Raw genomic sequence first — 26,357 nt, 5'->3', positions numbered from 1 at the left:
TTCCTCTCTTCCCCCTCACCTTTCTGTATACCTTGTTCAACTGTAGGTCCCTGCTCCCTTCATGCAGTTCTCGCTCCTAAGGCCCCCTGCTCCTCTTTCCAACTCGAAATCCCATTCAGCACCTCCTTCAAAAGTCCGCTCAGTACTCATCTCAGTGCTGTGAGGGCACTGGGGCAGCTCGTGATCCTTTGCCCCATCCTTGGATGAGGACACTGGGGCCCACACCCTTAGGAAGCCTGTCCAAGGTCATACACATCGGAAGCAGTGGGCCCCGGAATGCCCCCACCGTGCGATCTGAAGGAAATTAAAGGAGCTCCTTGACACAAAGACGTATTCCCTAAAATCCTGTTTGCTGTATGCAGTCTCCCCATTAAATTATGACCTCAAAGAACACGGACGGTGTCTTATCCAGCTTTGTGTACTTGGCACTTAGCATGGTGCCTGGCCCACGACAGACACTCAGTGAGTATTTGCTGGATGAGTAAATACCAGAACATCAATTTCCCCAGAGTCTGTTTATATGTTATTGGCTCTGTGTCTCCCTGGCCCATCTCACCACCTCATGTGTCAGGCAACTGGAGGAAAGGTCTAAGAATCTACGAGGCTGCGCTGAGCGTCCTAGTAAGCTGGTGTCGGAGGCACCAAACCGCACTGCGACTAACTTGAACACAGTGTTGTTATTTTAACAAGGGTGGCACCTCGACTGCTGTGGGGTCTTCCTAAGATGGTCACGGTCAGAGCTACCGATGCCCTACGTTTCCTTCCCTGATTCCCAAGCAGTTCGAAGATAACAGACAAAGGAAGTTCAAAAGGAATGTTATTCTTTGAAGAGAAACCACAATTTGGTGTGACCTTTTGTGCCCTAAGCATGGGAGTCTCCTCCTTACCATGGTGCAAACTAACAGTGACAATATACAGTGGTACCTCGGTTTTCCAACGTCTCCATTGACGAACATTTCAGTTTACAAACACCGTAAATTTTATGGATCTATGGTATCATTAGATAGTAAAATTCATGCTAAATTTGCAGTTTTAGGGGTTGATTTTAAAGGTCGGGAACGGATTAATCCATTTTGCATTACTTGCTATGGGGAAACCGTGCCTCGGTTTTCGAATGTTTCAGAACTCGAATGGTCTTCCAGAACGGATTACGTTAAAAAACCGAGGTACCACAGCAATTGATAAGCATAGCCAGGGCTGGCGTGGGAGCTGTGCCTGTTGACCAAGAGAGAGGCCCCAAAATGTGCCTCTTTGTTCTGTCTGTGACTTTGTGGACTCAGACCGAGTTCCCTAGCTGCTAACACTTTTTAAATTGTGGGACTTGAGTTGACACTACCACGTCCATGCTCTAGAATGGCACCTACCCCATTCCATTGTAACAAGTTTACAAGAAATCTTCCCTGGGGTACTCAGCTTCTCCGTGGTGACACCCACGTCTTTATCCTCCGTGGATCCCCAGTGCCTTAGATGCCCCAGGTTAATGGTAGGTGGGAAGGGAGAAGGACGGAAGGATGGGAGTGGGGGAGGAACGAAAGGAGGGAGGGAGGGAAGAATGCTGGCTTTCCAATTCCTTTTGTCTCTGAGGTCTCAGAGTGGAAACTAGGAAACTGGAGCCAAGAGAAGAAGGTGATACACGTGATAACATATAAGAAGAATCATACGTGGTACCGGTAGTGACACAGGATTACCTTTTTAGTCCTTCAGTCCATCAAATGAGTGGACAGTATGAATAAATAAAAGCATTGGCACCTTCGCCTGACAACCTTTACAGCTAAATGATTCTCCCATCTCCTCTATCCCTACTCTGCCTCCTGGCTCTCTCCCAACACTGGCTCCCAAACACCCCCCAACCCCTAGGAGATACATGCAATAATATTAGAAGACTCCCTATTTCACCATTTGTCTTATTATCTTATTATCTCATGATTTTTCTAACTAACAACACTCTATTCAAGTTAGTCACAGTGCGGTTCACTACCTCCAACACCAGATTACGCAAGGCACAGTTTCTGGCTCTTCTACAAACTCACAACGTAATAATGAAAGAATCAGTGAGGTCTCAGCAGGACCATCTAAATGGGAGGGTACTTCAGCCTGTCAGCCTTGTAGGTGTTATTTCCAAAGTACCAGGAGATCCTTGAGTTAAAAATGTGACACCTGCCTGAGCATAAGCTTATATACGGAAGGACTGGAAGGAATCTTGAGAATGACCTGGTCCAACCACTCTTTTAGACAAAAAACCAGCTGAGAGATTTAGGACTTCCCACTGTCACTTGGCTAGTATGGCTGAGTCGGGACTGGGAACAAAGTCCAGTGCTCTTGTCAATATACCTGTTGCCTCCTAAAACAATCTCTTCTTTCTCGCTTTCCACTGCCTCAACCCTCCTAAAGGAAGTTGATCCTCTTAGACGCAAAACTGATATGGGCAGATCCTTAAGTAGAGATGCTGGCAAGCAGAAAACTTGATGATAAATAGGGAGATGATGCAAGCACAAGGCCTAAACCCAGAAATAAATCATATCTTCACGTAGTGTTTACAGAAATTGCGTTTGGAATAATTTCCATAGAAATTATTTTACCCACCACAGGAATGCTGCTCCCTCCCACAGGGATTTGGCCAAACAGAAAGAGAAGCAGCAACTTAGATTTATATATAAAACATTAGTTGGAACCTAAGTAATAACCCTCAACTAATCAGAATATTTTATGCATTCTGCTTTTCAGTGGAAAGAGCAAACCACAAGAAAGCAAGCATATATCAGAGATTTTAAAAATGTTTCCAGGGCTTATTCTAGGCTTTAAAAAAATTTCCCCAATTCCCTGCACTGTCTATCTTTAAAATATCTCACCATACCCCCTCCCTCTTTCCCCTCACATGTGTTCATCTGTTCATTTAATCAACCTGCCAATATTTATTGAGGCTTCCTCTGATGTCCCAAGTACTCTGCTATGTTAGGGATGAAAACATGGTCTTGCCTTCAAGTTTAAGCCTGGTTAGAAACTTTTTCTAAGAAGATTTAGATTTTTATCACTTTTTCCCCCCAGTTATATTTTTCGTTCTGTAAATGGATAGTAGTTCTGTACTGAATATTTCCATTTGGCCTTCCCAATCCACTGTCTACTATGGTGTATCCTGTTTGTGCTTCTGGGGTGCGGGGAGGGCGGGAGAGGGGGAAAGAACAGAACTTTATGGATCAGATATATCATGCTCCTTTGCCCTGAGGTTCAGCAAACGGGAGGAAATAAAAGATCAGAAGATCAGAGGGGGGAAGAGAGAGAGGCAGGGTACTGCCCTCCACCCCCACCCCAACACACACCTCATCCCCCTCTCTAGCCAAGTGTGGGTGGACAGCGGCTACCTTCTTTTCCTAAAGACCACAGCACCTGTTGGATAACTCTCTCCTAGAACCCCCTCTGGATTAGCAGCTGTCATGCAAATCACCGTGATGGCCAATTACAAAATAATGACTATATTTCTGAGAAACAACAAAAAGCAATCCAGTTGGAAACTAAGTGAACTGCTACCTAAAGTAGCTAGACAGATGAAAATTGATCAAGGAACTCTTCCTATTTACCTTTTGAAAAGCTACTGTGGAAAGCTACTTCCTGTTCACAGTTGGCTGAGAAAAGTTTCCTGTTCTCTGTCTTTAATAAATGTAACCCTGTCATGACAGGATGACAAGTAGGGCCAATTTTACTCGGTTGAAGGTAGGTGCCTGTAGAACAGTCTAGAGAGAAATGTTTAGGCCTATTCTCAATATTTGTATCTCAGTATTTGCCATGGCAAAACTGAGGCTGTCCTACTTTGGGTACAACATGAGAAGGCAGGGGTCTTTGGAAGACAGCAAGAAAAGAAGAAAACCAAACATGAGATGGATTGACCCCATAAAAGAAGCCATTATCATGAGTCTACAGAAGCTGAGCAGGGCTGTGAGGACAGGACACGGTGGACGTCACTCATTCACAGGGTCGCTATCAGTGGGAGCTGACTCACCGGCACGTAACACACACACGTCTGCCATGGACACTGGGCGCGGGGGTATGCGCTGAAATTTGGATCCTGACTGTAACATCTATCTCTGTATTTCTAAATGAACCTAACTTTGGATCAAACAGAAACTAGTTCCTAGAACCACAAGAGTTACAGTGTATGTCATCTAACCCTCCTGTTTTTCACTCATTTCACAAATAAGGGGGGAAAAAGGCACATACAGGTTAGATGGTTCACTGCGATCAGTAATGGGTCCAGCATACAAATTTTCTTTGAGTTCACGCTCAGTTCTACTTATTAAGAACAAAAAGTGAAGAAAAACATAGCTGTCAGTGGGTTTTTGGAAAGTCCAATGGAATCTGACTAGTGAGGACGGGATTTGACTGAGACAGTGAGGTTAACACCCTCCCTGTTTTTAGACAGATCAAGATATCTTTCGATGTTGTTTTTAGAAAGATCAAGATCTAAGCAGCAGTCATGGCTGGGATCCTAGCATTACACCAGATAGACAGGGTGTGGGAAGGGATCTCTGTAGCTGGTTACACAGACAAAACAGAAAAGGGCCTATCTAAAAGACACTGCAGGAAGCTTTTTGGAGACCTTGCTATACCGTGTTTCCCCGAAAACAAGACCTAGCCGGCAATCAGCTCTAATGCATCTTTTGGAGCAAAAATTAATATAAGACCTGGTATTATATTATATTGTATTATATCATATTATATTATATTATAATATTTTATATTATAAAGACCCGGTCTTATATTATAGTAAAATAAGACCAGGTCTTATATTAATTTTTGCTCCAGAAGATGCATTAGAGCTGATTGCCGGCTAGGTCTTATTTTCGGGGAAACACAGTAGTTCTTTCTGTAAGACATAAACTCGGAAGTGGGAAGTCCATTCACCACAGTTACGAAGTTGCTGGGGAACACAGGGTGGTGATTTAAAAATAGAATGAATGTGCAGATAACATAAAGACCTCATCTTTAGGGTCACACCATCTGGAAAAGCTACAGCATGCAAACATAGACAACAAGGTAAAATGAGCTTTCTAAACTTTAGTTTGTTAATTTCTAAGCTCCATTCCTCCATGGAACCTATGTCCTAAGACCGAGGGTGAACAGTGGGATGGGGAATATTGAAAATAGTCTCTTACATTTCTCCAACATTATTCTCTCCATTCTATATCCATACTTCATTAAGAGAGCAATTCTCCGTCTTCTTTGAAGGCTTGTACTCTAATGTTGAAACAGCAGTCTGAAAAAGAGAATCGGGAGAAAGCGTCAAATATGAACAGGAATTCCGGGACCTGCACCATCCCATATAATCCATCCTCTTCCTGGTCCTCAGGACTCGACAAGTAATGGAGTCAGTTCTCTGAAGATTAATACATGAAAATTACTCGCTTAGGTCAGCTCCAACTCCTCACCCTCCCCCACCTTCTCCCAACTCCAATCAAAATGTCTTCGTTGTAGAGTAGGAAAGAGAGTCCTTAAGGCAAGAAGTTAAATCTGGGAAAAAAACTATGGCTGGCCTTGGACCTTAATTTTAAGGGAAAGGTATTCTGAGAAGAACTCCATTTTGCTATCCACACCAGCCAGTGTCTCCCTTAATTTTGTTAGGTGGCCATCTTCCAGGAAAAAAGCTGATATGAATGCCTTCCTTAAAACCCTTTAGTAGCTTTCCCAATGACCAGGTAAGCCTCCTTACACAAAGAAGATGCTATAATTTGTACTTCCTCAAAACCTACTGGGGGAAGACAGCCTCTTTCAAAGTCAGAGGTGGAGCGATGAGAGCATCAACCCTTTAAAAACGAGCCATTTCGTCACTCTGTGAAGCATGACAATGACACAGGGGTGTGCCTTTCCCTGGGACCAGCTATAGCGATTTCAGCTTTAAGTGACAGTGCTGTCACTTAAAGTAGGGCACTCATCTGGAAATCAGTTCTTCCTATCCCTGCATATTCATTGTGTGATTTTTGTCAAGGTGCTTAGTACGAAGAGCAAAACTAGAATTAAGCCAAATGTGAAACAGAACAATCTCCAAATCATTATGGTTTCCCACATACTCCAATGACTCTTGGAAGTTATCTCATTCAAGGGTAGACTCTGCCTCACTGTAAGTCCTTATAATAAGTTCAGCATGAGACGGTATGGTCAGAGAACTGTAGTTGTATCCCATAATATGAAAAGTTTGCCTTCATTGTATGTAGAATCTCTTTCTCTATATTAAAAACAAAAAACAAAAACCATATTCGATATAAATAAAAGGTCAGAGGTGAATGGACTCTGCTTTAAGTAAGTTTTGAACACAGATGCCATCTAGTCCTTGCATTCTGCAAAATTCTTCTTTAAGTGAATAAATGTGTAAGGTAACTCTCCGTTACCCTGATCAGCATCTAATACCAATCTGACACTTAGAATTAAATTAGAGAAACAAAATTGGATACTTTGAGACTTGAGGGCTGATTATGCTACGAGAGCTAAGAGTGGGTTTAAACTCTTTCCTTATCCCATTTAAATCTAACGAGATATAAACTCTCCATTACCGAGGAATAGAGGTGTGTCTGTGGAGGTGGGGGTTCCCCTTGATGTTTCTGGACAAGGAAACCTAATCCTTTCTTCTGACACACATGGTTGCAATAGAAAGCCTTCCCCCCAACTGCCAGTCTGGTTTTAATCTATTGTTTCAAGCAGGACAGGATTTGCAGGGAATGTTAAGAAAAGAGCAAAATTATCAAAAGTTACTATAAAATAAAAGTGCTGATGAGCAACCACATTTTAAACAAGTGTTCAAAATCGTAAACCTGAACATATTATATGGCCATACCGGGCGTGCTATAAGTGTATGACGGTAAAGGTTTTTAATTGTAAGTTTCTCTGAAGTCTGCTTTCAATACAACATTTATATCTCATTTTACTAAAATTCTTTGGCTTACCAAATGATAGCAATAAATATAGCGGTGCTTCATTTAAAAAAACACCATTGGACAATGAAATATCCCCTGAGGTGAACTTCCCGTGTAACCAAACTAACCCTACGTTATACAAACTTTTAAAATGTTAACCATTGGTATGGAGACATTTCAAAAGTGCAAGACACAGTTTTTCTTTAAAAGATTCACTATATTTTCCTTAAGATTCAAGATTAATGTTTGGAATCCTTATTAAAATATGAATATAGTGTACTTCTTAGAAGAGCACAAGATGGTGAGCTTAGATGATGGTTTCTTGGTGATACTTTCCCTGACACCAAAAGGTTTCAGAACGCTGTGAAAAAAAAAAAGTACAAAAGCAGACAAAACCAGCTTGCTTTTAATAGGCCTGATGTCTTTTCTACTGTCAGTTGGCCCTTCTGGCTGTTAAAAGCTTATCAACCTATGACAATTAGTCATGCACTTTGTCAAATGAAAATTTAGATTTAGAAGATATGTCTATTCTATGCAAGGAACTAGACTATATGCACGGGGAAATATAAGAAATACGAAGTATAGTTCTTGTCCAAGGAGCAACCTCGCTGGCTGAATGACAAGAGTCACCAGGTCACCACTGTGGTGGGAAACACAATTTATTACTAAGTTTGAAAGTAATTTACTTTGAAAAAAATACAGATATTGAAGTGATTACACACTTGTGTTCTGTTATACCTTCTTTAGTGGGAGTATATCTCCTGTGAAAGTATTATCAGTCATGTGAGTCCTGGCAGATAAAAAAGCTAAAATTACTGTTTAAGGAAATAAAGTGGGCAGGCTCTTTGACAGCTTTCTGCTGTAACCCTCATCTTATTTCTAGGCTTCATCTTACAATCCTGATGGCTTAGTATGTCATAAATCGAATCTTACTAATTCCGAAGGTCATTGAATCTAATTAGTAACATACCTGCAAAAGGAACTGTATTTTAATGCTTTGCTGAGTACAAAACATTGAGGCATTTATAAAACTGAGTATTTACAAGGGATACTGTGTATCGTTATAAAGATCAATCACTTTCACTGGCAAAATCTTTCCTGGGTTTCAGTACTGCATTGTGGGCTTTGTAAAGCATCTTTTGCCTACTCTTTTTAATTTCCATCGTCCAACTATCCACTTTTATTCCACAAACACTACCTGACAGTTTCACGGCTTCTTTGGCTTCAATTATCTGTTTTGCAGTTCAAACCATCACCTGAGTTTCAGACCTAATTATCTACTGGGCGTCACATGTGGAAGTACTGTAAACACCTCAAATTTGATAAAATTAAACTGATCAGTTTTGTTGCAGAATGAGACTTGATTTCCTCAGTTGCTTTTTTTTTTTTTTTTTTTTTTTTGCTGTCATCCCTACAATTCCTTCCCTGCTTATATCTATACTATACCAATTATGCTTGAACTTCACCAGTACTCTGCACCACTGCTGAGATTTTAATGTATAGTTTTAATTTATAGTTTAACTTAACCTGTTAAGAGCTCAGTTCCTTTAAGAGTATGGGCATCCTTATTCCATTTATCTCCTTCTTCTCCCTAAGAAAACATTGTAATTCTCAGTATTTGTTCAATAGATAAATACAACAAAACATACAAAGGAATTCTGACGAATCTGTTATATTTTCACCCGATATCTATCTTATCTGTCTGGGAGCTTTTGGGGTGCACTAACAGAAGCAAAAAGCACTCTGTTAACTCTACTCCATTGATTTATTCCAAAACACAGAACAATTCTTCTATCACGTATCACCTTTTTCTGATACCTTATACTTATCAGGCTTCCTTGGGCCAGGCTGAAATTCCACAATCCTGACCACTCTTCCTCTCCAATCTGGGTGTTTATTTCTACTAAAACTCCAAAGAGTGCATTATTTATCTGCTACTCCACGAGGCCATACACTTCTTGAAGGCAAGTTATGTCTTTCTTTGTACTTTCAGTACCTAGCAGATGGTAGGGTTCAACAAACGTCTGCAGATCAGATGAACTGACGCCACATAGGTCTCAAAAGACCACTCACTGCTCTCTAAAAAGATTGGAAAGACCCCATTCGTAGAGAAACGTCTTGAAAGCTGACTCTGGGTGGCTAGGATCCGAAAAACAACTCAGTTGACTTTCTTCCTGTCTAAAACGCCGCTACTAATATCCCCGAAGGAGCCTCTCTTTCCAGGAAGCCTGAGCAAAGCCTAGCAAACACTCAAGTCAAGCCCCACCCCATTCCGGCCCCCACCTGCGCTGCAAAGACCGGATTCCCCGCGGCAGCTGCACAGCAGCCGGCGCCCGAGGGCGTGCGCGCAGGCGCAGCAAGCTAAAGAGCGGCGAATCTGGGACCGGTTCTCTGAGCAGATGTCACTCAAGACCAGAAGGCTCCGCCCTTCTCAAGATGGCGCTATACTCAATGCGGAAGGCGCGTGGGTGCTGGAGATTCATCCGGGCACTTCATACAGGACCCGAAGCTACTCCCGCTCCCCAGGTAACCCAGGCTGGTCCTTCTCTGGCCGGTTTTCCATTCCCGCTAGGCCTTTCTCGTCCCCCTTCCTTCCATTAGCTTCGCTCCCCCCGTTTGCTCTGGAGGGTTCCCAGCCGTGCCTCTCCTAAAGCTGCCCTGCTTAAGACTGCCCTCTTACAACGGAGTGTGGCGACGTTGCAAAATGCGTGATGACGTAACCGCGCCCCTGGTGGGAGGAGCGTGCCCACTGGGAGTGCCCACCTTCTCCTGGTCTGTTAACTGCTTTACGGTGCTTCCCACGCTGCAAGCCCGGGGTGCCAGCGAGGCAATGAGACGTCTTGTTTGGAATCGGGAGGTTTTCAGTTTGTGATGTCCTCCCTCTGGCACTGCGGCACTTGAGCAAATGCTCGTTCCCCCTCATTGATCCAGAGTAGATGTCGCCGGCTCTGAGAAGGAATGACAACAAGCTGCCAAAGTGCCTCATCCTGTCCTGGGCCTGGCAGCACGGCTGTTACCATTGCTCTGTCCTCCTGAGAGCATGACACGGCCTTCAACTTGTCTCGTCAGTATTTGCAATTTTAGCCTCCTATCAAAAGAGAAAATATATATGTTTATATAAATTCCCCCTTTCCCTCATTCAGCCATTGACTTCACTCATTGACTAAACGTCTTCAAGTGCCATCTCAGGGGGTGGGCACTTTGCCGTGCATCTCTTAGGAGGTGCCCTCTGGGGACTAAGGAGAAACTTGAGATCCTGTGATTATTAGGTGATTTCTTGGCGTCCTAGTACAGTCATTGTTGCAATGCGTAGGTGTGAGGATTTTGCATGGTAACTGGTAATGGGAGAGAGTAGTGGACTGCAAGTTAGGAAACCAGAGGTCAAGGGATTCGCCAGCCACTTGCTAGCTCTGTGACACGACAAGTCACTGGATCTCGCCGGGTTTATTCTCTTTAGCAACATGGGTGGAGGAAGGGTTGGACTGATGGACACATTAATATTCCTTCAGCCTTTGGAAAAATCTATGGCTCCGCGATTAAGAAGCCAAAGTAGAGCAGTGAGATTAATTATGAAAACCAAGATTTAAGTTCAACTTGTTTTTCTAATCATCCCATAAACCACTTTCTCTGCTTAAGTTCTCTTCATTGATGAGCCTCGCAAGATTCTTATAAGGATTAAAGGATATTCTACTGGAAAGCTCTTCATCAACAAAACAGCTATTTAAATGTTATTTTAAATTTCAGACAGCAACATTAGGTAAGAACTGATTCAAAATTAGATAAATCCGTCAAGTACTCCTCCCTTTGAAAGGTGAGGGTTTGATTCTGCAGAACCAGACTTGGTTGATTTCCCTGTGTTTCCCTGAAAATAAGACCTAGCCGGACAATCAGCTCTAATGCGTCTTTTGGAGCAAAAATTAATATAAGACCTGGTATTATACTGTATTATATTAGACCTGGTCTTAAAATAAGACCCGGTTTTATATTATATAAAACCCAGTCTTATATGAGAAATGAAGAATCAAAGAGAAAAGAAAAACAAACTAGAGCCCACTAACGATTGCCCAGAGATATTAAGAGGACTAAATCATTATAAAAGCTAAAGAAAACATTTCTTAAACCTCTACTATTGTTTCAGTGGTATTTATGAATATGATTATTTTAAAGTTAATCAACTGTTAATCTAGAGTGTTTCAAGATGTAGAATTTCCAGAACAGATTAGTGTTCCAAACTTTTGATTCAGCTTTGAGTAGAATAAGAATTCAATATAAGGGAGAATACCTTTTTAAAGTATGAAACTACATACAATTTTCAGTCATTAGAAACGACAGAAGGACTACTGCCATCATTTGAAAGACCAATTGAGAAAAGATACAAAATTGCATTAATAGTGTAACTACAATATAATATTTGTAAATAAATATTTACGTAAATATATGCACAGAGGAAAGACTGTAAGGAAACAACCATTCTTCACTTTTTTTGTTTTGCTTTGGTCTTCCAAAATAGTAGATTAAAAGTGATTGAAGTTTTCTTCTTTAAGCTTTCCATATTTTTCACATGTTCTAAATTGAAGAGCCATCACTTTTAGGCCTAGAATACAGTTTTAAAGCGTAAATCTCCATATAAATGCATAGTCATTATATCATCTGTGATATTTTAGGCCTCTGAGATACTTGTCCCACAGTGCTATTTTAAAATGGCCTTAGAAAAGGACTACTAAAAATTTATGGCCACTTTTCCTGTATCTTCTTTTTCTCTTGAAAAGCTTCCTTTGAAGTCAAAGAGATTTTGTGAACAGATGCAGAAATATGTGAAGGAAGAATTGGATTCTTGAACCAGATGCATTAGACATTTTTATGATATCTCATAACCTTTGTAGAAAACAAAAATTATTTTGCAAGCGTATAGTGTAATAGAAAGAAATGTAGATTTATCATATTAATGATTCTATCTCAAACTAAGAAATAGCTAAGTTGCTCGTTATTAGTGTTGGCTGCGAAACTATTCCCTGAGGTGAGAAGTGGAAGTAGAGGATCCATAGCTCCCTGTTGGAAATTGTGATGCTGGTGTATTGTGATTCCTAGGTTGTTTTAATGTTTTCATAAAAAGCCAAAATCTTGAGTAATAAACTTGGCATTGACGACCTTTAGTGATCTCAGAGGGAGGCTTTTGCTCCTCAATGCGAAATGTAGACCCAAGTTTAAAATAAAAAATAGGGAGAAAACCAATAACTGTAGCAAGCAGTCCTCATTTTGAGATGCCTACAATTTGCATGAAAGCGGTTTATTTTGCCAGGTGTTACCTGACAGAAAACTGTTGAAGTGTCACAAGATGAGGGTAACCCCAGAGTCAGAATGCAGATCTGACAGGTTATGTTTAAATGCTGATGGCATTAGGTAAATAAAAGCCTGTCATCATTAGTCAAACACAGAATCCATTCTTTTTGAAACACTAACTTACGGTTTTATTGTGCATAGGGTGAAATATTGATGGTTCCTCGAGTTCTGCCACAAGGTTTATAGTCACTCAGTGGTAGTATACACTGTCCCCATTTTATCACACTTGAACAACACATTTCTTTTAGAGTTGTCCGAACCTGGGCTGAGCCAGTATTAACCTACTGTTCCTTCTGTCAGTGGCCACTAAGTATAGCCATTAGATGAAGAAATCATGCCTGCCCCCAAAATAGGCAATATATGACATTTTTGATCTTGTGTTTAATTCTTGCAACAAGGTTTTTTAAAAAAAATTGCTCTCTTTTAACTTTTTCATTTATAAATAATTTTAGATTTACAGAGTTGCACAATTTGTACAGAATATTCCTATATACCCTTCACCAATCTTCCTCTTTAATCATAATCCAATGATCAAAGCCAAGAAAGTAACTTGGTACAATACTAGCTATGGACCTAGTTCAAATTTGACCGGATTTTCCACTGGTCTCTTCCTGGGCTGGGTTCAAATCCAGGATGCCATATTGCATTTGGTTGTCTTTTCTCCTTCAATCTATGGCACTTTCTCAGTCTTTCACGACCTTGGCACTTTTGAAGAGAATCAGTCAATTATTTTGTAGACCAGTTTGTCTGATGTTTTTTCATGGATTTTGGCAAGAATACCCCAGAAGAGAGATCGTTCATAACAAGGCTTGAGAGCAGGTATTAGCACCTTATTTTAAATCATGAAACAAACTTTAGTTAAGGAACTTGCCTAAAGTCACAAAATGAGTTAACTGTGGAGTTAGGATGGTAAAATTTACTATCGGGATTTCATTCCGTATTTTGCAATTTGTATTTGTTCCTGTAGGTGTTTCTGTGATCTTAATGACATTCAAATGGGTAGTGTTCCCAGTCACTTTTCTGTTCACTTTTCTCTGCCGTGTATTGTCCGTCCAACATGCAACGTGACCTAATCAGCCTGGAGAATTATCTGGAGCTGCTGTAGTCATCTGGGTATTTTGCTAGATAACTGCCAGTTTGATCAGGTTACCTCATTTTGGTGCTTTTCTTAAGTAAGGGTGTTGTGTGGATCCACTCTAAAGCCCCTTTTATTATTGTTATTATTTTGCATTAAACATACATTTATTTTTAAATGATGTATTTTTCTAAATCTAAAACCTCTTTGAAGCTCAGTCTATGAGTCCATTTGCTTAAAATGCTCTTTAGGTTGGTTTTCCTTGCGAACTGCCTTAGCTAATTAGAAATAATTGTAGTTAAATTTTTAAAAATATCTTTGAGTAGCTAATGAAAACCACTGATGGTAATTGCGGAACATATAGAGGAGGATTTAGTAGATACATGCTGAGGATTTATGCTTGCAAATGTGATGGCAGCCACCGCCAGGAAATGCTAAAGAGAGTAAGGCTGCTGAGCCCAGGTCCTTTCTCAGTATATCTGCTGCATGGCTGCAGGTTACAGAAGAACTGTCTTCCATAAGCAGAGACTTATGCAATGATGTATTTATACATGTATGTGAGCCTATATACATACATATCCCTATGTCTTTCAGAAAAGGGACTAATTTAGTTCGTGCCTCCCATGTGCTGTACATCCTTATATTATTTATTTGTCACATCAATCCTGGAAATATTATTCTACCCATTTTTGTAAAAGGAGAAACTAAGGGGTGGAGAGCTGAGGTCACTTCGCAAGTCACAGAGCTAGTAAATGGCCGAGCCAGGATGCACACCCAGCCTTGTCTGTGTTTTTGCCACTTGACCAGTAGTGGTCTCCTACCAAGTAAAATCTGATATGAACCCCTGTGAGATAAATCAGATAAAAGCAGAGCTTTTCTGGTTGAAGGAGTAGAGGACTACCTTCCGCCTTGCTTGTTTGACCTCTCTAGCCCCCCCTGCCCTCCCTCCACGCGCAGCCAGGGGCCCCGGAGAGGATGCCACAAATCTTGGATTTCTTACGATGAAGTCTGAAAACTACTTCAGCTTCCTTAAATATACAAGTGAGTTTGTTGGCTCAGGACCATGTGGGATGGATGGATTATATTTAAGGAGCTGCCTTGTGCATGAGTAGTTTAGGAGTATTTACTTTGATATATATGTATTTTAGCAACAAAATGCAACATGTATTCTACTTATCTTAAGCTACACAAGTCTACGTAAGATAACAGCAGTCAGTTTTCCTTCCTTCTTTCTTTCTCTCCAAACACAGCTTAGTTCTCCATAACATGCCGATCTCTGCACACAAAGATGATTCTGGATTCACTCAGTCACGGCTAACCTGGCTTCTAGCCACCTCACAAAGAGCACTTCCTCCAGCTTTGCTCTGGATTCTATTCTACCCACCACCACTCAGGATTCAGGAATTGCTCTTCTGGAGACTGCAACAGGAGGCCTAAGGCTTCTTGCTGAATTTCCACAGGAGAAATTGACTCCTTCGGGGTGGAAGCCCTGCCAGGGTGAGACACCGGATGCACAGAGATAATTTATAGACCCAGGAGTGATCCACTGACTCCAGCTTGACTTAATTTAACTCTGCTTAGGCATGTATAGTTTGCTCTATATATCATTTCTTAGCAATACCTGATCTTTTATTCCCAGTTGGAGGCTTAACACTTTTTCTTAGCTTTCCTGCATACTGCGCAAAGCAAGGTCACATCTAGGCCTTCACACTACCCCATCATCGGAGTTCTGTTTGGTCCGCTAATCATTTATAAAAATTCACCTTTAATTCTTTTTTGGGGGGGGGCACACAGTCTTCGTTACATCTATTGAACTTACTTCTGGTTGGCTAAGGAACCATCCTTTTGACTGCCTGTTTGTCTCCTACAAAGCAGAGGCCAGCCACCCCATTTCTAACCGGCCCCCTGATAACTGCTTAGCAACTTTTAAATCTGTTCCGTGAAAGCCACCTGGGACCGCGATAACCATGGAGGTTCTCACAACTTCCGCTTCTCCCTTTGGGCCAGGACACCGACCAACACGTAGGGATGCCAGTTTCTCCTTCGCATTCCTATCTTGGTGTTCTGGCTGTGACTTATGACAGTGCCAGGCAGCTCCGCGTGGATGGAGCCCTCAATGAATGACCGTGGTTATGTTGATTCTTATCCTAGGCTCTTTGGACAATAGTTATAGATATTTTTCATCAAGGTATTTGAAAGCATAAAATAAAATAACAAATCTCAACTTGTAAAACATTTTCAAGTGGAATCTATTATTTTTCACTAATAATAATACCCTGTTCTAACATATCACTTTATAGTTTCCAAAATGCTTCACATCGTCTCATTTAATCTTGAGCACAACTTCACTATGTAGCCATCTAAAATTTCTACTCACTGATTAAATTTACATTGGCTTCCCATTTTTTTAACCAGTTTTGTAATGATGGTAAATCTAAATAAGTAAATATCAATATTCTGTAGAGTTTTAGTTCAGTGAATATTATTTTCTTATTTGTACTAAAATTGTTGAATGTTTAATTTATTTGGAGGCCCTGGTGTGACAGACTGTGATAACTTCGGTTATTACTAAACATTCTGATGATGGGGGAGGTGACACCAGCACACGTCTATCGAGGGCTTACCATGTACCGAGCATGGTTTTAAGCACTTGACACGCATTAGCTCATTTAATCCTCACAACCCAATGAGGTAGGTGCTACTATTAGCCCCATTTTATAGATGATGAGTACTGAGAAGTTAAATAACTCACCTAAGTTCAGACAGTTCGCAAGTAAGTGTTAGAGCCACGATGTACACCAAAGTAGCCGGATTCCAAACTCAGTACACTAACAGCAATCAAGTGACATTAAATTCTGGAACAAATTACCCATGATAATACACTGATAACTGCTTTGCAACTTTTAAATCTGTTCCATGAAAGCCACTTATATATCTTGCCATGGTGACATGCAGAGTAGAAATTATAAATCATCCTTTGTTGTTGCTGTTCCTACAGTCTTGTTTGGCTCGATGAATTATGAGAAAGGAGCAAAGCTGTCTTGTAAATTTATCTCCATGTCTCTATTTGGCTACTGCCACTAGGATTACCCTGTGTAAAATAAGGGCTTTTAACACATGAGTCCCAAGGTGCATGTAGGAAGTGCTGTTTATACACAGGCTATAGCTAAAAGGTCAACCTGTGCACAGCCCTGCAGGCAGGGGGGAGGTGGTGAGTGCTGCCGCTGATGGATGGCCAGGGGACCACTATCTAGGGTCTAATTGGGATTTATGGCCGAGTACTTTCTTCAAAAGTAGCATCAGTACAAAGTGGGAAGATGGGAGAGATGAAAGTAATGAGTGTTGTGGGCCATTTCTACAAGGGATAAGTAAGAATTTCATTCTAAAGGATTCTCATTCCGAGGAGTTCTTAAAAGGGTCAGTAACTCACTAATTGAATTCAAGTGAATTAGTACATCAGTCAGGATGCTGTTGAAGCTTTAAAATTAGCAACGTTGACCAGAGTTTATTTTCTACACCAGACAAAGGGCTGCTTCCCTGAACAGAGACTTTGCATGGGCCCTTCTACTGTACATTCAATCAGCCCCATGCTTTATTCACTGTGTTACTTTGGACTCCTTTGGGGAAGCAGGAGAATGTAATGGTGAAGGCAAATGGAGCTATTTACTCAAATCCCCGATTTGGATTCCCGTCCTCCCATGGGGAGGATGGTCTAAGCAGACAGTTCATAAACTTCCTGGAAGAGAGAAGAGATCACTTGGGCTGGGCGTAAGTGTGCAGGATGAAGGTGGAGTCCCAGGGGACATATTAAGGACCAGACGATGTAGAGCCCTTGCCCATTCTGGGGAGAGAGCCAGGTTGGCTCTCTGTGGGTATTAGTCACCTGGCCATTTCAGTTGTGAAGGAAAATCCTTCTCTGCAGGCAATGCTGGCTTCTCGAATAGCTGGCAACTTTCCAGCCACCTCCATGCCACCAAGCTATGCAATTCAGTAACTTAGAGAAGCAAGTATCTAGAGGATAAATGGTCACACAAACATTTACTTGTCATTTTAAAGTTGACGGGCTCTTCACTGAGAGAAAGTGTGATAAAGCAGAAGGTGTGTGACTTTGGGAATCAGGCCTGGCTCTATCACATACTAACTGTGTGACACCAGGCAAGTTACTTGACCTCACTACACCTCAGCTTTCTCATCTGCAAGGGATTAATAATAATACATTATAGGGATTTTATGTGGATTTGACATCCTGCCATATATATCAAGTCCCTTGGCCAATGCACAGCACCTAGTGGCTCTTCCGTGCCTAATGAGGATGAGTTCTTCAATATATAATTCTTCTCAGCCACCTTTCTCTCCTCTACCATTAACAGTCTTAATAATCCTTCGATTTCCCCCGTCTCCGCACTATCCTACCCCTCTGTCTGCACCACAAATTGGTCTGGTCAGATTAATCTCCCAAAAGCAGCACTCTCGTTATGTTGTTCCCTTGCTCAGAAACCTTTGGGGGCTTTTCATAAACTGTGCACTCCTTATGACCTCACATTCAAGACCTCCCACAGACCGGGTCCAAAACACTCCAGGGCATCGCTGTCTTACATGGATTCCTTGCCCTGGAGTTCATAGAATTTCCAAGTTTGTTCAGGCCTTTTTCCTTTCAGTTCTTTGTAAAAGCCACTATCTCTTTTTGGAAAGGCCTTTCTTCTCATTCTTATCTGTCTTCCACCATTCTTTATGAGACAAACAACAACAAAAACGAGACAAAAAACAAACACTAACAAAAACTCCTATGTAGGTTCCAGACAACTTTGTTCTGAAGCTGGAAATGATTGCTCCCATTTTGAAATTGTACAGGACTTTGTACCTTTCTTCTAGAAACGAACACATCCTTCCATATATTCTGTCTCTGTGTAGAGGCATTTACTTTAGGACAGATGGAGAATATGCTCTTTTTTTTTATTTGGACCTTTTGTGAACACTCCAGCGGGAAATAGTTTATGGTACATACCTTCTTCCATAGGTGCAGCCTTAGGCGGCCACTCAGCAGGTTGACTTCAACAGGAGGATGTCCCTGGAAGCCACCTGTGGTTGGGAAAGATGGACAGGAAGAACCCTTCCTGTTGCACGCTGGCTATGATAACTATGTGTGTGAAAAAATGAGTGATTGCTTAAATCTTTGGCCTACTGATTCCTGTATCAGAAAGAGCCCAATTTATTGAGTATTGTGTGAATGAATACAGTGAAAAATAAAACCAATGAGATAAGATATGAGAAAGTACCTACCACTGACATTTAGCATATTGAATTTAAACCGTATGTTTTGTGTGTATGTTTTTATGAATTTAACTACAGAAGATGCTCAAGGTTTGCTGCAGTTAATAAGTGATCTGATTATTACCTTCGGTATCCAGATGTTTATAAGTGATTGGGAGATAATACCACGTTTATTTTAATAATTGTCCTGTAGGCTGTGAATTTCCAACTTGTTGCTAGAAATGACTTTTATCACCACTTTAACCCTAATTTTATTTTTCACAGAGGTAGCTAAATATACTGGGGTTTTCTACTTTTTTATCTGGTACTAAAGCTTGTTATTTCTGTATACAGAAGAGTGTAGGATTAAGGAGTAAGACAAGAAGATTTTATTTTGAGGTTAGTTTTGCCTCAAGAGACTGTCTGGTTCACTAAATGTGCCATATTATCTCTACAACAATTGATGTGTTTTTTGCTTTTATAGCCAAGAGTATGCTTTCTTCAACTCATGAAGGAAATAAAAAGCTCACTTATTGTGTCAACATTGCCATTTGTCTTAATTGTTTACTTTAGGTCCCTTGAAAGCAACCTGTCAAACCACGCCTAGCACCTTTTCTCTATGGATCTTGGTATTTTCCATGTAGATATAGAAAAAGCCCTAAGTTTCACTGTACTGTTATGCTATGCAGATGGTAAGGCCATTTGTAAACTTTCAACCGAATGCTATTGCATTTTTCTTTGCACCATAAGAGTAGAGTAGTGTGACTGAGGCAGAATTTATATCTACATTACAAAGAACTTATATTTTCTTTTTTTAAAGTGCCTAGTGGCATTCTAAAGGTTGGTCGAGGAAAGTTTTATTGTTATACTTGCTTACCAGTTTATCATTTACGTGTTTAATAAAACCTGAAATCAACCAAGCATAATGATAGAATTGTCACAGAATGCTATCTCTATTAGAAGAGGTTTGATTGTAACATCTTCCTGGTAAGTCTTTGACTAGTGACCAGACATCTTGTTAAATCAACGATCAGTTGTACCCATAAATCTTCTCAATGTCTTAGAAATTCCAGCGTTTCAGCATCCACGTGACATCTCCCACATTGTCTTTCACATTCTAAAATGGAACAGAGATTCTCCGGCACACCATGTGTCCTTCATTTTGATTGGGAATATATTAACATATCTATGACTCAAATAGAGACGCAGCTTATCCTCTCCTCTTATTTTTCTGTCTAAATAGCAGACTTGTTGGTCAGGCTTCCATGACACCTGTCTTCTTGAAAGTCAAACGTCCACCTTTAGACTAATCATGGGGAGATAAGGTCATCCAGCTTCCATTTGGCCCACATGTTAGAAGGGATGCGGAGAGAGAAATGGCTCTCCAAAAAGCAGTAACAAAACCATGACCCCTGACAGGATTACTGTCCACTGAATACCACCTAAAGTTGTATTTAATACAGAGAAAACATCAAGAAAAGCCTGTAAAGTAGGAAGAAATAATTTTTAAAAGTCAGGTGTTTTTTTTTTTAACCCTCTGTAGGCTCAAACTCTGGCAGAGAGACTGGAGTTGAAGAATCCAAAAAAAGAGACAGAGGTGGGAGAAGACTATTAGAGTATAGATCTAAGGATACCAGGGGCTAGAAAATTTCTGAGAAGAAGGAATGAAGAGCAAGACATGGTAGAGTATGGTGACAAAGACAAAATATTACCCATTAATATTTGTAATGGGCATATCGCTAATGACATTAGCGACAACATCATAGAAAAGTTATTGGTGGAGAAGATGAATTACAGTGAGGCAAGAGGTAAGGAAGTGAGGATTGCTCTTTTGAGGAGCCTGAATGAGAAGGAAGATTTCACAGAGAGCGAAGGGAGCTATAACGAATGGCCTGACCATTTGAATTTTTTGGTGGTAGGGTCTTTTTGGATAGAAGAGACTTGAGCATGGTTATAGGAGCCAGTAAAGATGGAGAGGTTGGAGATACAGGAAAGAGATGGAAAGAATTGGAGGAACTGTGGTCCAGCGCAAACAAGGGAACTCGAGGAGACACAGATCAACTCTGAGCCTGGGAGAGAGAGATAGAGATGGCTGTGATCACTTTGTTGGGAATGGGGTGGGAAATCTAGGCACTCCAAAACCTGATGGGTATAATTCCCTCTGTGGGCTTAAGTCCTGAGGAGATGGAATAGGTTAGTAGTTTAGCATATGGGCTCTAAAGTCAGACTGTCTGGGTGCAAATCCACATTCTTTCACTTGATAATTAGACTTCGAGGGGCAATTAGCTGAACCTCTCTGTCCCTAATTCTCTTCATCTGTATGAGGAATTAAAAGTGAAAAGCTTGTACTCTGTAGCCAGACTGCCAGGGTTTGGAGCTAGTAAGTTCTACCACTGAATTCCCTAACTAGTATGTCCTTGGCAAGTCACTGAACCTTTCTGTGCCTTAATTTCTTCATCTGTAAAACACAGACAATAATAGTATCTACCTCAGAAGATTACTGTGAGGGTTAAACGAGTTAATATTTATAAGTGTCTAGAATAGTACCGGGCACATTGTGAGCCCTATGTAAGTTTTTAAAAAGGGTTCAATAAGCAGTGTTGAGGGTTGAGGGTCTACTTGGGATTAGAAACTGTAATTTAGATGAATAGGTAGGTTCTGCATTGTTTGAGATTTTTCACCCAGAGTGCTCAGTTATCGAGGTGTATAAGAAAGAATGAGCTGTCTGGCCTTGATCCAGGTTTGGCGTTTTTGCGTGGCCATTGAGACACAATGGCAAGGGGAGCTGGGGGTTGCTCATGAGAGCAGAGTCCAAGTGATTCACCTTGGGGCCCGGCTGGGCCGGGAAGAAGAGAGGACAGATAGGGACTGCTGCACCAGGAAAAAAATAGAAAAATCAGGGGCTCTAATTTCTAAATGAGCTTGGAGAGCAGGTATAGTGGTAATAAAAGCAGGGAAAAGTTGAAAGGTGGAGGGGTGTAGACCGAGTCTTGACATTTATGATTTTAACAACAGGAATTCTGGGTGCTAACAAGGTCCAGGGTTTGACTGTGGGAATTAGTGATTGAGGTTGAAGAGATCAAACAAAGAATTGAATGATAGTGTCCTGGATGGGTAGTCTACCTGATAATTGAACCCTTCTTGGATAATGGACATTAGCATAGAAAAAGAGAGCTTCCGACGCTTTTTAATCAACTTAGGAGAGTATTTGAGAGTTGGGAAGATAACAACAAGTTGCTGAATCAATGTCAACATCTACTCTTCTCCCATTGACATAGTCATGTAGGACATTTTGGACCATTTTACCCAGTGTCCCCTGAACTAGTAAAAGACCCTGTTGAGTGGTGTATTATTTGGATCTGTTACCTGGTGAACTCTGTCCTCCTCCCCAATTCATGGGGGTGATCAGGTCATGAATATTTTATATGTATTGATGTATTCAAAAGATATTGAGCACTTACTGTGTTCCAGGTATTGGAGATAGACTGGTGAAGAACACAGATAAAGACCTTACATTTCAGAGGGAGAGACAAATAATAAGTGATTAAAGCTTAGAGTGTGTTAGATGATAATATTGGAGAAAAAATAAAACAGGGGCAGGAGATGGAAACTGTCCAGGGCGATTCCAGTTGTAAACTGGGTGGGCAGCAAAGGTCTCCAAGCAGATGACATTGAGGAAAGACCTGCGGTGGTGAGAACATGTACGAGGTGGGTTCTGGGGCAGAGCGTGTCAGGCAGAGGAAAGAAGAATGGATAGGCCGTGAGGTGGGGGCTAGCCTGGCATGTGGAAAGACCAGCCAGGAGGCCAGTGTGGCTGAAGAAGAGTGAACATTTTCTTTCTTTAACAGGTACTATATACTACTTACTATGTTTTGGATGCTTTTCTAAATACTCTGCAAATATTAACTCATTTCATTCTCATAACAACCCTACGAAGCAGTGCTATGACTAGCCCCCTTTTACAGATGAGGCTCTGTAAAACAGATGTAAGGAAGGTCCCAGGAGCAGCAAATGCACACGGCTGGGAAGGGGAAGGAGCGAGGGTTCTAACCTCGTGTTGCTTTTGCATTGTGCTCCCACCATAGTAGTAGGGCATGACGGGAGATGGCTAACAGCAGGTGGACGTGGGGAAGTCAGTTGTACAGAACTTTAGAAACAATTCTAAAGACTTTCTCTTTGACTTGAAGTGAGTTGGAAAGCTACCGAAGGCTTTGTTTGGAGGCATGGCATGATCTGATGCAGGTGTTAAAGCCTTACTCTGGCTGTTACATTAAAAATAGAACAGAGGAGCTAAGAGCACGGAGACCCATTAGGCTCGTACAAGACATGAGCAAGAGATGATGGGTGCTTGGACTTGGATGAGTAGCAAAGATGGTGTCATGAGAAGTGGTCAGATTCTGGATATTTATTTTTTAAAGGATATAGAACCAACACGTTGTTTTTTGTTTGTTTGTTTGTTTTTTGTTTTTGTTTTTTTATTGATTAGCTGTAGGATGAAAGAAAGGTAAGAGTCAAGATTGAGTCCCAAGTTTTCGGCCAGAGCAACCAGAAGAATGAATTAGCCACTTACTGAATTGGTAAAGGCTACAAAAGGAGTAGGGCTTTGAGGGGCAGCTCAGGAGTTGAGTTTTAGGCATGCGGAGTTTAGATGCCTAGTGAGTATCTAAGTGGCGATGTCAGGCAGGCAGTTACACATATGAGACCAAAGCTCAAGAGAGAGGTGTAGAGAGAGATATAAACTTGTGAGTCCTCAGTATAGACTGTGCTTAAAGAGATGGAGTGTGATCATCTAGGCAGTGTTTTCAGAAGAAGAGAGGTCGGCGTACTGAGCCTGTGAACATTCCAACGTTAAGAGATTGGGATGATGAGAAGAACCAGTTAACATACTACCGTGTTTACCCGAAAATAAGACCTAGCTGGACCATCAGCTCTAATGCGTCTTTTGGAGCAAAAATTAATCCAAGACCCGGTCTTAGTTCAATATAATATAAGACAGGGTACTATATTATGTTATATTATATTATATTATATTATTATATTATATTATATTATATTATATTACCCAGTCTTATATTATATTGAACTAAAACTGGGTCTTAGATTAATTTTTGCTCTAAAAGACGCATTAGAGCTGATGGTCCAGCTACGTCTTATTTTTGGGGAAACACGGTAGTAGCCATATAGATGGAAGAAAAAGTAGGAGAAGGTGACATCCTGGAAGCCAAGCGAGGAGAATGTTTCTTAGACCAATCCACGTGCGTCCGTGCACACACATACCACACATGCGTACATGCACACCACATATCATATGTGAAGATAGAATGATCAGGAGTACCAGTGACTTTCCTTCACTGCTTGTCTCTGCTTGCAGGCAAATTTACTTGGGGAGCCAAATTATTAAATAAGGGAGTCTATGGGTGTGGGATCAGAGCAAGGGGTGTTCATTGGATCACCTCCTTGGCTACTGCAATCAAGTGATAACCCAAAGCTCCATCTCCGTTACGGGACATAGTCCTTGGGTGACAGATTTGTGGCCTGTGTCACAACACCCTTTCCCTTGGACAGTCTTTAAACACATGGCCAAGGTTTCCCCACTACAGCTTCCTGTTCTAAGCTTCTACCCATCCAGGGGGCATATTCTTTCCTTAGATATGTTAATGTACCTCATCTTGTTTCTATTAAGCCTTGTCCTCAGAGTTCTTATACTTTGGGTTGGGGGGGGGGCACTATTTCTTTTGATTAAAATGTGGACCGTCTACCTAGTAAAATATGTACATAAATTCTCAAAACATTGTGTACAATTTCACAAGTCCGTCCACCCAGGTTAAGAACTGCTACTTTAAGTTGCCCTATTTCTGTTTTGTGGATGAACTCGCAGAAGGTAAACGTGTTGCCTTCTTTCAAATATTGAGCTCTCCTTGCTGTTGCCTCCTGTACCATTTGTTCATTATAAAGCTCGTCTTGTGATCTACGCCGAGCACTTTCATGTGAACTTGTTTTATAACGAGGTGTTGCTGGCACTTCAATAAATTAACCCTCTTGTCTGGAGAGTGAGGTAGACCTTCAGACCTTATTGCTTCCTATACACATGGATTTATAGCGAAGTTCCCGTGTACCCTTATACAGTAACACAAATGTGTAAGGCTCATGCTTGCCAATTCTGAAATTCAGCCTTTCATGGGGGTGTGAAAACTTCCTATGAGATGCTGCTGCCAAACAGTTAGGAATACATATATATATGTTTTATGAACATTTTGGAGGAAATAGAGGAAGATTGAAAATATTTGCCTGAAGGGGAAAGAAGAGCTGTCCAGAATGTTAAGTGCAGGACCCATCTGCTCTTCACAGAAAGTGTCATGCGAGTGTCGGTGATTAGAACTGATCAGATAGTTGGCTGTCCTTTTCAACCAGAAGATGGATTTGAACCAGATTACCCCATCCATGGTTTAGTTTTGAAGAGAGAGAGGGAGAGAGAAAAAAAAAAAAAAGCCAATTATTGTCTCTTTGTTCAAAGGCCTTTTTTTTTTTTTTTTTTTGGATTGTAGATCCCTGAAGCTAGTAGAGAAGCCAGCCTTTCACATCCATTAGGGTTAGCCCTGAAACTGTTGAATTTGATCTCTTCCATTTGCCATCTGGATACAGTAGAGAAAAAGCTATTCTGCATTGGGTTCCTGGACACCATCCAGAAAATAATATGTCAGGGGCATCAAAGGCTTGGGGCACTCGGTCCAGTCTGTCTAATGATCACAGGCAAGGTCTGCTCTCCAGTTTTGCTATATATATACATATATATATATGTATCTCCATCCTAGTAAAATAGATCACAAGGATTACTGCCAACTTGTCAAAGCTAGGATTCTTCCATCACAGACTTCAAAAAACGACCCGATTTTAATTGGGCAAGGCTTGCTTTCCAAGATTGAGGAAGCTCCGTCTCATTCCAATCTAGCCCCTTTCTTATGGAGGGCCCTTAATGTAAGGAGGATTTTAATTCCTAGATTGTTCCTTCCCATACCCCAGTGCCAAATTTAAAGTCTCCTTAAAATTAACCTCATTTAAAATCGTATTTTTTATCCTCTTTATAAGGGGGCCCGGTATCTGGCCAGCTAATGACCATGCTGGCGGCTCTCCAGGAATCTGACAACCCCATCTCATTATTCACACTAACTGGAGCCAATTGTGGCTGCATTTTTTTTTTCCTTTTTATTCTGTTATTTTAAAATGTGGATAGGAAGCAACAGCAAGCAACGGCATGTCATTTGGTGTCCTCTGGGATCGGGGCGGAGCCTTGCATACTGAGACGTGTAATGCCAGGGAACGGCATATGGCTGTATTTTAGGGTAGCTGGAGGCCGTCTAACGCTTAAGCTCCGCTAAAGCAGGCTTTGGTTGGGGGGTCTTTGCGGGATGTGCTTAGGGATGAATGTGTAGCTTCTGCAGTAGGTAAAATTGTAGCACCATTGCCATTTTGTGTCTTACACAGGGATGGGATGGCAGGAAGAGTTGCCAAACCCTAACCATGAACATTACTTTTGTTTGTGGGTAGGAATGGTCCCCAAGCTACACCTTCAATACATACTAGGGTGACTCCCAAATCTCTCATAGTGACCTAGGAAGCTGCAAAGGCCCCTGCTGGGTTCTGGCCAGCTCACTAACGGGGTGTTGTGGACAGAAACACTCCGGTTTTGTCCTTTTTTCAGGGTCTCCAGTAGAACCACAGTTATCACTTCCTCTGCTCCAAACTGGTACTGTCTACACTCCCATCTTGTCATTCAGGAACTTTACCCTCAAAAT

At 41.2% G+C, this 26,357-nt stretch overlaps 1 protein-coding gene and 1 long non-coding RNA gene across 7 annotated transcripts in view; one reads left to right on the top strand and one right to left on the bottom strand.

Moving 5' to 3' along the window:
* The window catches only part of LOC109446805 (uncharacterized), a 156,308-nt gene extending 146,987 nt beyond the window's left edge, over positions 1 to 9,321 (bottom strand). The window contains exons 1-2 of the long non-coding RNA XR_012491639.2: positions 9,183 to 9,321; positions 5,148 to 5,248 (exon numbers count right to left, since the gene is read on the bottom strand). This is a non-coding gene — a long non-coding RNA (uncharacterized LOC109446805). The remainder of the gene's footprint in view (positions 1 to 5,147; positions 5,249 to 9,182) is intronic.
* Positions 9,299 to 26,357, top strand: part of WARS2 (tryptophanyl tRNA synthetase 2, mitochondrial) — a 75,079-nt gene continuing 58,020 nt past the window's right edge. For 2 of the 6 annotated variants that reach the window (XM_074318611.2, XM_074318609.2), the window contains exon 1: positions 9,299 to 9,425. In XM_074318611.2, coding sequence (XP_074174712.2) covers positions 9,299 to 9,425 — 127 coding nt within the window. Of the gene's footprint in view, positions 9,426 to 20,107; positions 20,246 to 26,357 lie in introns of all 6 variants that reach the window. The other 4 variants (XM_019730589.3, XM_019730588.3, XM_088799531.1 and 1 more) reach the window with 3 other exon arrangements.

Source organism: Rhinolophus sinicus, chromosome 7 (assembly GCF_057876585.1).
Source record: "Rhinolophus sinicus isolate RSI-liver-muscle chromosome 7, RSI-T2T, whole genome shotgun sequence".
NCBI classification, from domain to species: Eukaryota; Metazoa; Chordata; class Mammalia; order Chiroptera; family Rhinolophidae; genus Rhinolophus; species Rhinolophus sinicus.
The sequence above is the reverse complement of the archived record's forward strand: the minus strand, read 5'-3'. Positions and strand labels throughout refer to the sequence as shown.